This window comes from Glycine max, chromosome 13 (assembly GCF_000004515.6).
Source record: "Glycine max cultivar Williams 82 chromosome 13, Glycine_max_v4.0, whole genome shotgun sequence".
Lineage (NCBI taxonomy): Eukaryota > Viridiplantae > Streptophyta > Magnoliopsida > Fabales > Fabaceae > Glycine > Glycine max.
This window is the reverse complement of record NC_038249.2, coordinates 39,650,547-39,662,764: the sequence shown is the minus strand read 5'-3', so window position 1 is coordinate 39,662,764 and position 12,218 is coordinate 39,650,547. Positions and strand designations below refer to the sequence as shown.

At 31.8% G+C, this 12,218-nt stretch overlaps 2 protein-coding genes across 5 annotated transcripts; both read right to left on the bottom strand.

Annotated features, from left to right (window-relative positions):
- Window positions 1–1,205: 1,205 nt before the first annotated feature.
- LOC100781014 (histone-lysine N-methyltransferase ATXR2) lies at window positions 1,206–6,053 on the bottom strand. Of its 2 annotated transcripts, XM_014765983.3 has the most exons (11): window positions 5,786–6,053; window positions 5,627–5,702; window positions 5,264–5,349; window positions 4,840–5,174; window positions 3,764–3,875; window positions 3,617–3,648; window positions 2,305–2,392; window positions 2,164–2,212; window positions 1,999–2,053; window positions 1,562–1,631; window positions 1,206–1,434 (listed from the first exon to the last, which is right to left on the bottom strand). In XM_014765983.3, the coding sequence occupies exons 1-11, from the start codon at window positions 5,876–5,878 to the stop codon at window positions 1,402–1,404; spliced, it is 1,029 nt and encodes a 342-aa protein (XP_014621469.1). In that variant the 5' UTR covers window positions 5,879–6,053; the 3' UTR covers window positions 1,206–1,401. The 2 variants fall into 2 exon arrangements, 1 of the variants encoding a protein (XP_014621469.1); XR_005887994.1 differs by having other exon boundaries at window positions 1,712–2,212; window positions 5,786–6,051.
- Window positions 6,054–7,236: 1,183 nt separating this feature from the next.
- LOC100805809 (peroxisome biogenesis protein 22) lies at window positions 7,237–11,717 on the bottom strand. 3 transcript variants are annotated; one of them, XM_003543332.4, is made up of 8 exons: window positions 11,288–11,717; window positions 10,469–10,711; window positions 10,267–10,314; window positions 9,160–9,216; window positions 8,963–9,064; window positions 8,353–8,418; window positions 7,790–7,891; window positions 7,237–7,638 (listed from the first exon to the last, which is right to left on the bottom strand). In XM_003543332.4, exons 1-8 carry the CDS (start codon window positions 11,405–11,407, stop codon window positions 7,534–7,536), a joined length of 843 nt encoding a protein of 280 aa, XP_003543380.1. In that variant the 5' UTR covers window positions 11,408–11,717; the 3' UTR covers window positions 7,237–7,533. The 3 variants fall into 3 exon arrangements, with proteins under 3 accessions (XP_003543380.1, XP_006594889.1, XP_006594888.1); XM_006594826.4 differs by lacking the exon at window positions 11,288–11,717 and adding an exon at window positions 11,065–11,279; XM_006594825.4 differs by lacking the exon at window positions 11,288–11,717 and adding an exon at window positions 10,847–11,251.
- Between the last annotated feature and the right edge of the window lie 501 nt (window positions 11,718–12,218).

The following is a 12,218-nucleotide window of genomic DNA, read 5'->3' as shown; positions in this document are numbered from 1 at the left end:
AAAGTAAACAGAAAAATTCTAATTAATTTATATGAAACGGTAAAATGGGACCAAACTACATATGAAGTTATTTGTTCGATCCTCGTTGTAGCCTATGTATACTGAAAATAAAAATAAAAATTGGTGTATGAAAATTTAACTTTGGAGAGAGACAAAGACGGCTTCTGCATTTAACTTAGGCTAAATAGATACTTTTGAACTTGAAAGAGTAATTGATGCCTTCAGATAAAAGTATAAAATTTAATTTCTGAAAGTGTAAAAAGTGTGATAAATATAGTCGGCCGTTAACTTCTATTCGTCATCGTTGATAAAATAACTTATGTGGCATAGATGGACAAATTTGTCATTGAAATGATGATTAACGTAGTCATATCTAATTGTCAACATAATGACATATTTATCATATAATATTTTTTTGACTTTTCGTCTTCTCACTCCGCACAAATACGTCCCCGAAAGATGAAAATGCAAAATTTAGTCCCCGAAAGTGTATAAAGTGTGACAAATATATCCAGACGTTAACAAAAGACTTTGACTAATTATTATAATTTTGAAAAACTTATAATGATTGCGACAAAATTTTGGGAGAGTTATGTCACACCAGTAAGTGTTTATTTCCGTCATATAATTTTTAAGTTTTATTAACGGTTGAGACATGCATAAAATATTACCAATGAAAGTGATTTTTTATTGTATTGGCGAATTCTTCTTACTTTGATTCAACTACAAAAAAAAAAAATTCAATTCTTTAATTGTTAACTCTTGAATAAATGCTATCAACACATGAGAAATTTTTTTTTTACTATAAAACGATAAGAAAATTATTATTTTTGTTTAATCAAACACTATTTATTTAATTGTTTTTTAATAACTTTTTTTTACTATAAATGTTATCAACACAAGAAAAAAAAAGAAATTTTTTTACTGTAAAACGATAAGAAAATCATTATTTCTGTTTAATCAAACATTATTTATTTAATTATTTTTTTAATAAATTTTTCATAATAAAATATGAATGTCTATTAATATATGTAATGATATCAAATTACAAATTATAATAAAAGTTTGTTGATTTTTAATTTTTTTTTAAAAAGCCACATGGAAGCCACATGTTTAACTATCAAAGCAAGCACAAAAGGTGAACTTCAACCCATCAAAGGCTTAGGGGATCTTGTTGACGCACATGGCACTGGAAGCCACATGGATAAAAGGAATTGTCATTTTCATTTTCATGCTAAAATAGAAACATGAATGTTAATCTAATAATAATCTTCGGCATCAAATGAAGTCAAGTAAATGATAAACTCAAACCAAATCAAATAGTAGATAAAATTAAGTTAGTTTTACCCCCACATTCCCTATCTCTTTTGAAAGCCCTGGCATTACGACAACAGGAATGGTTCAAGCAGCTTTGCAAAGGAAAAAATGCAGTTCCTAAAATAAAATTCAACAACTAAATTGATTTATCTCTCAACATTTAGAAATAATGATTTAAAAGAATGGGGATATATCCTAGAAGTTATTATAGTAAATTAGTAAGTATTTTAATAAAAATTAGTACCTTTGCAATAAATAGAATACTCTTCACCAAGAGCATCCAGAATTGGTTGCGTAATTTTCTCAGCTTCTTCCTGCCATTAATGTCAGAAAAGTAAAAACAACTTATTCTTTTTGAGAAAATGTCATAAAGCAGGGCGGACCAAAGTCTAACCTTATTAGGATATGTCAGATCATCAATGTATAAGAAGTAATCCTCCACAGGAGAAGCTACAACCAAATCACTGGCAATACAAACTCATGATATATATATATATATATATATATATATATATATATCTGTATGATCTAAAATTTAAATTATAATTCTAGACTTCTAGTGCCAGTTTAATTCAATGGTTATACCTATATTGTAAAGCATTATTTTAATGGGAGCAAACAAGACAACATATTGCTAGGAGGAATAGAACAAAAACAAAACCCCATACAGTAAGCCCTTACAGATTATTCAGCTCAAATATGCCGATGATATTTCCATAGATTTCAAGGGAGAATACTGGGAAGTGTCAAGGATAAGGATTTAGAGCTGAAGTTTCAGAGAAAATTATGACAGTGCACTGGGAATCCACATAATGAACATCACAAAATCAGCATCTGCAAGGATACATGACTCACATTCCTTGTCAAATATGGCTTTTTTAAGAAGTTGGAGAGACTGAAACACCAAATCAATAAGTATAAAATTAGGAATACCATATTAAAACAGTGAATATAACATTTCCTTCTATGCATTCTGAAGAATCTCACCTCAAATGCCAACATTTTTATTTGCAGCCTGAATGAAGCTTCATCAGAAGAATCAACATCGTCTGGCAAAGCAATACAGTCCCACCACCTACAAATACTTTGTAGTGACTCATCTTACATAGTTCAAATAAAATCATACTACAATGTTCAACATCAAATGGAACAAGAAGATCATAGTATTCCCTTTCCACCAAAGTAGCATATTTGAATGATAACAAAACTAGATTAAATTATTCTTTTGAAATTTGAGCAATGAAGTTGATATTTTATTTGATCAGTTTTACAAAGTATCTTGATGGAATGGGAACTATGATTACATGAAACAATGCAAATAAAAGTTTAATATTTTAACAAAAAAGAAAAAATAAATGCTGCTTTTATAGTTAGAAGTCTTATAGAAAAGGACATCTTTCACTCTCTAAACAGTTTGATTAAATGGATAATTTAACAAGAGAACAGAAAAGAAAAACGATAAGACCAAAACATATATATCTTGCATTTTCTCAGACCCAATGAAAATTATCCAATTTCAACAACTCTGCAACAGAAGAACATGAGTTGTAACATATATATCACAAATATTTTAAAAACCTAAATTACTTGAAACCATGGTGCAGTGTATTCCTGGAATCATGCAAATTTATTAAATACTTTTCCTCAAAAAATTTCCTCACCATTAGCTCTCTGTATTAAGGCCTCATGTAGCAGGTAAAGTTAGTAACTAACTACCTTCTCTTGTGTCCCATCAATATGGGCTTCCAAGCTTCCAAAAGAATAGATAAGTTACAGTGGTTCGAAACACAGGATATATCATGTTTCATTTGCTTTTCAAGACTGACTGCTTTTAACTTGCGGTACTTTAACATGGTAGAAGAAATGGCCTAGTCACAAAATTCAACCAGGCCTCCATGTCAGACAAATCTAATAAAGATGATTTATGCAAGACTAATGAAAATAGCTTATTTAATAAGTTGAGCATCTATTAATACACCCATGTCTATGTCTAATGTCAAATTAAAGGCTAGCTTAGATAGAATAAAAAGCGAGATGTAAAATAATTAGATAAAAGGACCATAAAAATTTGAGGAAGAAGCAATCTCTTATGTTATGAAAGCAAAATATTCACCAGATTTTTTTTCTAATTGATTTGCTTGATGTGTCAGCATTTACTTCAGAGTAATCTTTATTGAACTCTAATGATGACAATACCAGGTGATGTTATCAGATATACATGCATAAACAGTATACACATGCATGTGCATTCTTCAAGCAGCATTCGATAGACATGAAACTCAGAAAAATTAAACCTTACCTTTGCAGCAAGGAGGAATATATCATTTGTTTCTGGGAGAAAAAAGAAAAGAAGGATAAATCAGCAAGAAATGAAACAAAAGGGTCAGACTTCAGAACACATTTGGATTGTTAAGAAATATTCACACCCATAAGGAAGGAGTCTTACATTAGCATGTTTGATGAATTTAAGGAGTGCCTCTCTACGAGCTGAATCAGAACTCTCAACAGTACAGAGTAAAGAATGGGAGGATTCCCAATCCACCTCTGCACATGACATGCTACAGGTATTGACTACGCCATCAGAAGAGATTACATCATACTTTGAACGCAAAAGAATGATGTGCAACAGTTCAAGAACATACCCATTATCCCAATAACCACAGGAAGCTACAGTTAAAAACAAAGTTTTATCTTTTTCTTTTTTCAATCTAATAGACCTTGGAAAGTGTACGTGAGAAGGGATAAAAAGTAGGCCAGAATTGTTAGTGTCTGTGCAGTATTTGTCATTAGGTAGTTATAGAACCGAGTTATTATTTTTGTGTATCATTTATGTTTTTATGCAGTTATTTAGGCACCTATAGATAGTGTGCCAGATAGTGTGTGATCTGTAATGCGTTATTCGTGGGGTAGTTAGTAGTTTTACTAATTGCTGAATGCAGAAGGAGACTCCATGTTAGGGGGAAACCCAGTGTGGTCTATGTCTTGTACTTCAATTCTGGCCTAAAAACCATATTGTGTCAAGTACTCCCTCCGCCCGACCCTTTTTAAAAATTTGTTTATTTCTTTTTATAAGATTCTTTTTTAATTTTTAAATGTATTAACTATTTTTTTTTCCACATATCCTTACTTAATTATTCTTTGTCCAAATATTAATGAGAAAAGTGGATAAAAAGATAAGAAAAAGATAAAATTTTGGAATACTAGCACAATTAATTGACACAGATTTAATGTGGTTAATTAAACTAAATACTTTTCTTAAAGGGCGCAAATTAGTTGGTAGAGTCTTATAATCAGGGACAGAGGGGATAATAAGTACATAATTTAGTGCGCTTACTCTATACTTTAACACAATCCTAAATACATGCACAAAAATCAAAGTTGCAAAGTGTCAAACTCTCAACCTATAATTAGCTTTACTCTTCTACAGTTCTACAAATTTATTCCTGTTCCTTGGCAGAAAACATTGGCAAAATAAAAATATTATATATAATCTATTTTTTCTTCAGGCAACCATAGCCTTACCTGCAATAGTAAGCTTCTCCACATCCACCAGGGCATGGAACAGCTGGCGGCAAGGAGAACTTCTCGGAGAAAGGCAACACCAATTGGCCATTCATTAAAGATTGCACAACATCTTCAGGGAGAGGAACTTTAGTTTTGGGACTACCAGAAGTGCATTGCTGAGTGCTCTCCTCTTCATCTGAAGAATCCATTTCATGGCAGTGTTTCGAAGAGCTTCCCACATCACAACCATGACTCTCGTTGGCCCTCAGTTGTTGCATGTAAAGCTTCCTTCCAATTTGAAGTTCTATGGAACCAACAAAACGAAAGCAGAAGCTACACACCAAACAATCAATCTGCGAAACAAGGTAGAATATAAGAGAAAGGAGCAGAAAGCTTTTAATATGGCTACACAAGAACAAAAACTGTGAAAATAAAAACAAACCTTGTTGAGGGGATGTTGAGCTCCTACAAGCATGGGGTCCTTCAGAACCAGTTCCCCCTCTTTGAAGTCCATGTCTGCATATAAACCTGCAGTTCTCCAATTGCAGAAAAAACACATACTATAATACATATTAAAAGAAGAGTAATAGAGGATTTTTACATTCTCATTCATTCTACAATAAGAGTTACAGAGGACTTTTAGAATAACTTTCTTGAAAGTCATACCAAAGTTAGTTAGTAGGCAATTAGAGTATAAAGATTAAACTCTTGAAACAATTTGAATGAAGTATATATAAATTTAACAGCTTTATGGAACATAAACAAATGACAGAATTATTAAAATTGAAAATAAAAAAATAAAAACCTTTTCCAGAGTTGCCATCCTGTTTGACAGTGATACCACTGCACCCTCTTGCAGACAAAAGGTTGTGATAATGTTCCTGAAGAGTGAAAAGAGCAAAATTAAGAGCGGAGCAAAATGAAAAGGGTTAAGAAAGGTGTATAATATGAATGAAGAGATTACCTGAACTTGAAGAGGTGAAGGAGGAGTAAGAAGAGCAGAGATTTCAGTGGCACAGTGAAAGCTGTTAAGAGTCCCACATCGGATGTAGACCATCACTGATTCTTAAGGGAACCTTTTGGCAGATACTTTGTTGCATTATAAATTTGATAAAAGCCAATAGGGCAAACGGAGTCCATTGAAGGTTGGAAGAGTGTGAGACTGAGATTCCCAGGTGGTAACATACGAAATCATATTGGTAGTTAGTAGTACTATGTTTTGGTCCATCCCATGTGATTTAACTTTGTTTTGTTAATAAATTAAATGACTTAAATTAAAAATATTGGATAAATATGATGCTGATTTTTAAAGTCTTTATCCTTTCTTTAATTTTCATTATTATTGAAAAATATTTTAATTTAATTCTTACGGGTGTGAGATCGTTTTCAATGTCATGATACCAGCTTTTTTTATGTTGAAAATAAATATTTATTTATATAATGTTGAAAATATATATTATGCGTGAGAACTACCATTTTCTTATTTTCTTTTGCTAACAAAATTAATATTATAACAAATTAATATTTGTCAATAAGAAAAAATTATGCGTAAGAACTAGAAACATTGAAATTTTTATATTTTATACCTTACAATTGTTTTAAATTTGATTTGATTCGTGTATTTTACAGTAAATTCATGACAATCTCGGAATATTATAACAACCGAAACAGCCTTGAAGATGATTGAGGAGTAAAGAACTAAATTGAAAACCTATTTGTATGAAGACCAAATTAAATTGTACGAGGATAAAAAGTAAAAGTTAGAGAAATTTATTTTCAACTTGATCTTATTGAGATTAATATCAAACCAGTCCAATTTTATTTTATTTTTACTTCAAACTTTTTTTATTTCTTGATAACAATTTTAACACAATCACCATCTTGAATTATATTCTGAAACATTATAAACGATACTTTTTTGGCTTCCCAAGACAAGATTTGTGTATGAAAAAAGTTATTAGTTAAATTGTGAGTAAATTATAATTTATATCCTCTAGTTTCATACTTTCTTAACTCTTTTCTTCACTTAACTTTCTATTTAAACCAAAGTCAAATTATTAACATTTTTTCTCCAAGTTAATGTCATCGATTTTATATGTCATGTAACCCTCTTCTACTTTAAATTAAAGTAAATTTGTTGAGTTTTTGGGTAACTTAACTGCATGCATAAAAGTTTTTTTTTTTTTTTTTTGGGAAAAAATGTTTACGAATCTATGACATGTTCCAATGTTTAGTTTTTGGGTAACTTAACTACATGCAATTGTTTACCTGCATAGTAGTTGTAACCAAAGAAGTGTACAATCAAGAATCAATAAACTTCTTTCATAGCCACTTGACATTTGGAGGACGGTCACTAACATTATTCATGAATCATGATGGTATAACGTAATGAAACATGATCAAAAAACAAACATCTAATAAAAATTGTCACCTTGCCAGTTTAAAATGTCTGGATGGGATACAATGTAATGCACAAATTTCAAAACAAAGAAGAAAAAAGAAAATAGTAAAACTTCTTCAAAGCATCATACACATAAGGTCTTTCACCTACCTAGAGTGAGAACCTTAAAACTTCAAAAAAAATCTAACCTTGTTCTCATACATCTAGAAAAGCTGGAAAAAAAACATATGGTGAATGTGGAAACCAAGATGCACATAGAAATAAACTAGGAGATATTTATGAATAACATCTGATTTGTAGTGGTTTTAGTTTCATATGGATCCAAAGAACTGTTCCAGAGATGGAGCACTGAACACATTTGCAGCAGTTCTTTCAGTTTTGTAAGGAGATACATGAAGTTGATACTTGATAAACCTCTGCAATATGATCCGTTGTTAAATCGTTAGAAGAACAAATAAAGCATAGTGATCTTATAGCCTCAACAACAACAACAGTAACAATATAACTATATTGTATCAGAGCATGAATTTGATTTGATGGATGAAACTGAGATATATAGAAACATACAGCCAACTGAGTGACAATTTCAGGATTTGAATCAATATGCCAATCAGGTTCCAATTGCCGAACAAACGATGACCGCCCATTCTCTGTGCTGCAGAACAGAACCTGCATATAGGTACCACAGATCAAAATAGAGTACAAAAAGGTTATTATTCAAAATTTGTTTTAAATTTCATATAAAAAAATATTTCATGAACTTTCATTGAAAATGGTTAAATTAAACATATTTCCAATATTTTCATTTTCTGAAAACAGAAAATAAAAGGTCAAACTAAACATATTTTCCAAATCAAAAAATTTGAAAATGAAAACAGAAAACGTTTTCTTAAAGATTCTCTCTCTTGGTGCACTCTTAAATTAGCATGGATGTCCCTCAGAACATCTCAGATCAAGATGTCTGTCATCATAGATAATGTTAAATTTTGAATAAAAAATGGAATAGATACTCCCATCATATCGTCCATCAAAATGTGTACTGCATACGGAAGGATGTTCACGCAACGGAAAATACTTGTTAAGTTCTACAAAGAAAAAGAAGTGTAATTGTTTTATGAACATCCACATACCTTGTCCTTGACCAGACCACCTGAAGTGAATACCCCTGCTTCTTCCAATGCTACAAGAACTCTTTTCTGCAAAAAATAGTCCATATATAACGAGCAAGCATTTCAGCAATATGACATACTACAACGAGGAAGCAAGAGAGTATTAGACCTAGGAGAAATTTTAGTGTGTACCTTATACTAACATCTTTAAGATATATACTATCTCAACTAGTTCAAATTAATATAACCATGATGTAAACAAGAGTAAACCTAAACCCCCACTTTAGTTTCTGAAATCGTAAGAATTAGTCACTTTAGCACCTGACTTCACAAAATCCTCATTTTGGCCCCGAACTTTGTAAACTTCATTCACTTTAGCCTTTTCCACAACATTGATAGGGACTAAAATGAATAACAGTGTGTTGGAAAAGCACTAATGATGACCATTAAAGTTTCACATGCTAGGGTGAGTTTTTGATTCAAGCAACTATACAATAACTTGTTCATTTTTATAGAATCATTTGATTGTAAAGAACATTTTGACAAAGTAGGAAGATTGCCAGCATAAAATGAGAAGTATTGTTAATTAATTCCATTAAGTTCGTCAGATAAGACACAATGAGTGACACACCTCGCTTTCATCATCCAGAACTCGTTCCATGAGATATAAATCACAAAATTTTGTTACTTCCAATAGTACTTCTAGCACAGAGGACCTCACAGTAGCTTGTTTCTGCCAAGAACAGAATGAACCACATTTATATATTTCTCTGCAAGTCTGCATTGATGTCACAAAATAGAAGTATAAAAAAAGGACAATTTCACCACCTGCAGCTCCTCTGGACTACTTTCCTCAAGGATCACTCCAAGAAGGCGACAAGTTACCTACATAGTACATACACACATTGGCCATAACAGTTAGGAAACATTATCCATATGCCATTATCAGCATGCAATGACTAATGACCAACAACACAAACTAGTAGCAAGCCTTTCAAAAAAAAAAAAAAAACAACAACAACACAAACTAGTAACAAAAATGCTCCTCATGTAATCAAAAGTTTCAATTCTCAATCTAGTTATAACCAATTATGTTGCTCAAAGAAGGTTCATAAGATTTCTTATTCAGGTTTACCATAAGAAGAAGAACAATAGTATCAGCACCATCTATCAAGATAGACAAAAAAAATAACAAAAAACAAAAAAGCACTAAATTTGAACGTGAAAGTAAACACAAAAATACCTTGTATGTGAAAATAGTTTTATTTACAACCTTAAATTTTAGATTAATTTAATTTTAATTACTAATTTAATGACTACTTATTTCAAGTTTCAAGTTTCAAGTTTGTCCACTTAGTAAGGAGGTTATCATCAAGCGCCGAACTTCAAAATTAAAATTAAAATTTGAAAGACTGTTGCTGATGATAAGTAGCACTGCTCATTCTATCAACATCAATAGAGGCTGCATATTGAGAATGAGAACTCCTTATTCAAATCACACAAAATAATTGCAGTCATTTGATTCTCAATGAAGGGGTTCAGGAACTGACAGGGGGCACTTAATAACAATGGCTAAAGCACTTGACTTCATCGAATTATTCAGTCTGTGATAAGTTTATGCAAAGTATAGATAGCAATAAAATTAAAAAAGAAAAAAGAAGCTTTAGATCAATCTTCAAAAACCATTTTCATTCAGACTCGGAACTTTAAAATGTGATTGCCCGACATGTGTAAATGTCATGCAAATCTAATCTATAAAGCTATGGCATATTAATTTAACTTTCAGTACATTGTGATCTAATGTGATCATCCAAGATACAGATTTCTTATGATCAAAAGAGACATTAATTTCAATAAGACCATAACAACAACAAACTGTGCATGGAACATATATCATTATTCCACTAGAGTACCAGAAAGAATAAATTCCATTACCTTTCTTCCTTCACTCAACTTCTGCCTAACTATCTGCCCCAAGGTTGGCTGAAAAAGTTAAAGAAAAAGCAAGCTTAGAATTGCCAATCACACACAAAGCTATCAAATTCATCCTAACTTGTCTTACATTAAATCCAAAAGCATTCATGCATTGTTTTAACTCCAAAGCATCAAGCAAAGGAAAGCGATAAAAATATTTTACCTTGACTGGCTGAAAGAACTCATCAACAACATTTTGCGCCCTTGAATCATCTGAGGGTGAACAAGCATCCGAAGGAACCACCGACGCATTTGAATTTGAATTTGTACCGACTCCAGGATTACTAGATGAAGGACCTTGCCGTTTCTGTTGCCTCCGTTGAGACCCAGAAGGAGATCTCAAGAGCCTCCATGTGAAAACAATTGCAACAGCAAGACCAGCAACTGCCCCGATAGAGCGTAAATCCTAATACCAAGAATATCATTTCTAAGATCATTGAAAGAGACAAGCTCAAAAAAATACTTTGATCATTTATACGATACAGTTTCACTAAAAATATATACGTAGCAGCAGTTACTAGTCACTAATCACTATTTTTACCTTCCCAATAGTACTTTGCTTCATGTTTAAGCACCCAAACTACCAATTTTAACGAAACCTATTACCATGCATCCTAGGAAACTGTTTTTTCATTTTGACAACATAAAAACTAACCCTTTCTACCCACACCCAACAATAAATTAACGAGGTGTAAAAAAAAGACCCAGTTGAGTGTTATCACCAAAAAATAAACTTTCAGAGTTAGAATTGAGGATTACACAGTCCCGGATCAAAACCATTCAATCAACGATAAAGGGGCAAAGAAAGCACCCAAATCCAAACTTCAGATAATTACGAATTGGGAAAGCGACAATTAGCAAAAAGATAAGATTTTAATATGAAATCAGATCCAATCGAATGATCGGCCGATTAAAAAAAAGAGTAAAATTGCGATTAAAGCAAGGAAGCCATAGAGAGAGAAAGAGGAGAGAATAGAAATACGAGGTTGTGGAGAGAGAGAGGGAAGAGATTGGAGATCTTGAAAGTGACGTAAGCTCCGAAGCGTTTGATGAGCTGGAAGAGCTCTTGTTTGGAAGTGTCACCGTCGCCGCCGGTGGCCATGGCTCGCCGTCACCGGAATCTTCAAATCGGAGGGATACTTCAATTGTTCATCAACAATCACAATGAGGATTTGATTTTGCAGAGGAAACAACGAATCAATGTTCCAAACTCACAGATTACGTTTGTGTCTCTCTTTGCCGTCAACGACCGCTATAAGCTGCCGTTCAGACCTTACAGATTTGCTCCAAAAATGCAATTTAACGTTACGATGTTTTGGGTTTGGTCAATTTACCAAATTTGGTGGTGTAATTTTTTATTTTTTTTAGGATATGCTGGAATTTCTTGGAATGTACTTAAAAATCGAATTTAATTAACATGGACTAGAGTTTTAAATTCTCACTAAATGCAATTTATTACATAATGATGTGTAGGTTGATTTTTGTAATAACATTTTTTTTAAATGATTTCTGAGACTATATGAAAATTCATGTCTTAAAAATATTTTCTTAAAGAAAATGTCTTAAAAGTTAAAAAGGAGTTTCTTTTGATAAAAATAATGTAAAAAAAGTTACGAGTTTTTATAAACTTTTTCCAGTAATATATGATCTTATATGAAAAACAAAAAATATTAAGCACATGATACACATGATAACTCATAATATATTTTTTTCCTTTCCATGCAAAACTAAGCTATTATAAGATGAATTTAATGGCCCGATCTAGCCTAATTCAAGACCGACAGGTAATGAACCCTACTTAATAATAAACAAAAATAAATAAATATGATTAATAAATAAAATTCTAGGAGATATATATAGGTTTTAAAAAAATAAAATGATTAATGAGGCCAGGTTAAACAGGTCCAATTTCT

Excerpts from the sequence above, each read along its gene's own strand:
- LOC100805809 (XM_003543332.4), bottom strand. The coding sequence starts at position 11,407 with ATGGCCACCGGCGGCGACGGTGACACTTCCAAACAAGAGCTCTTCCAG. Across the intron at positions 10,315-10,468 it reads AGTTCTTTCAGCCAGTCAAG|CCAACCTTGGGGCAGATAGT; the intron begins GTAAAATATTTT and ends TAACTTTTTCAG. Across the intron at positions 7,639-7,789 it reads AAATTGTCACTCAGTTGGCT|AGGTTTATCAAGTATCAACT; the intron begins GTATGTTTCTAT and ends ATCATATTGCAG.
- LOC100781014 (XM_014765983.3), bottom strand. The coding sequence starts at position 5,878 with ATGGTCTACATCCGATGTGGGACTCTTAACAGCTTTCACTGTGCCACT. Across the intron at positions 3,876-4,839 it reads GGAGAAGCTTACTATTGCAG|CATGTCATGTGCAGAGGTGG; the intron begins GTAAGGCTATGG and ends CAATACCTGTAG. Across the intron at positions 1,632-1,998 it reads ATATTTGAGCTGAATAATCT|GAAGAAGCTGAGAAAATTAC; the intron begins GTAAGGGCTTAC and ends CATTAATGGCAG.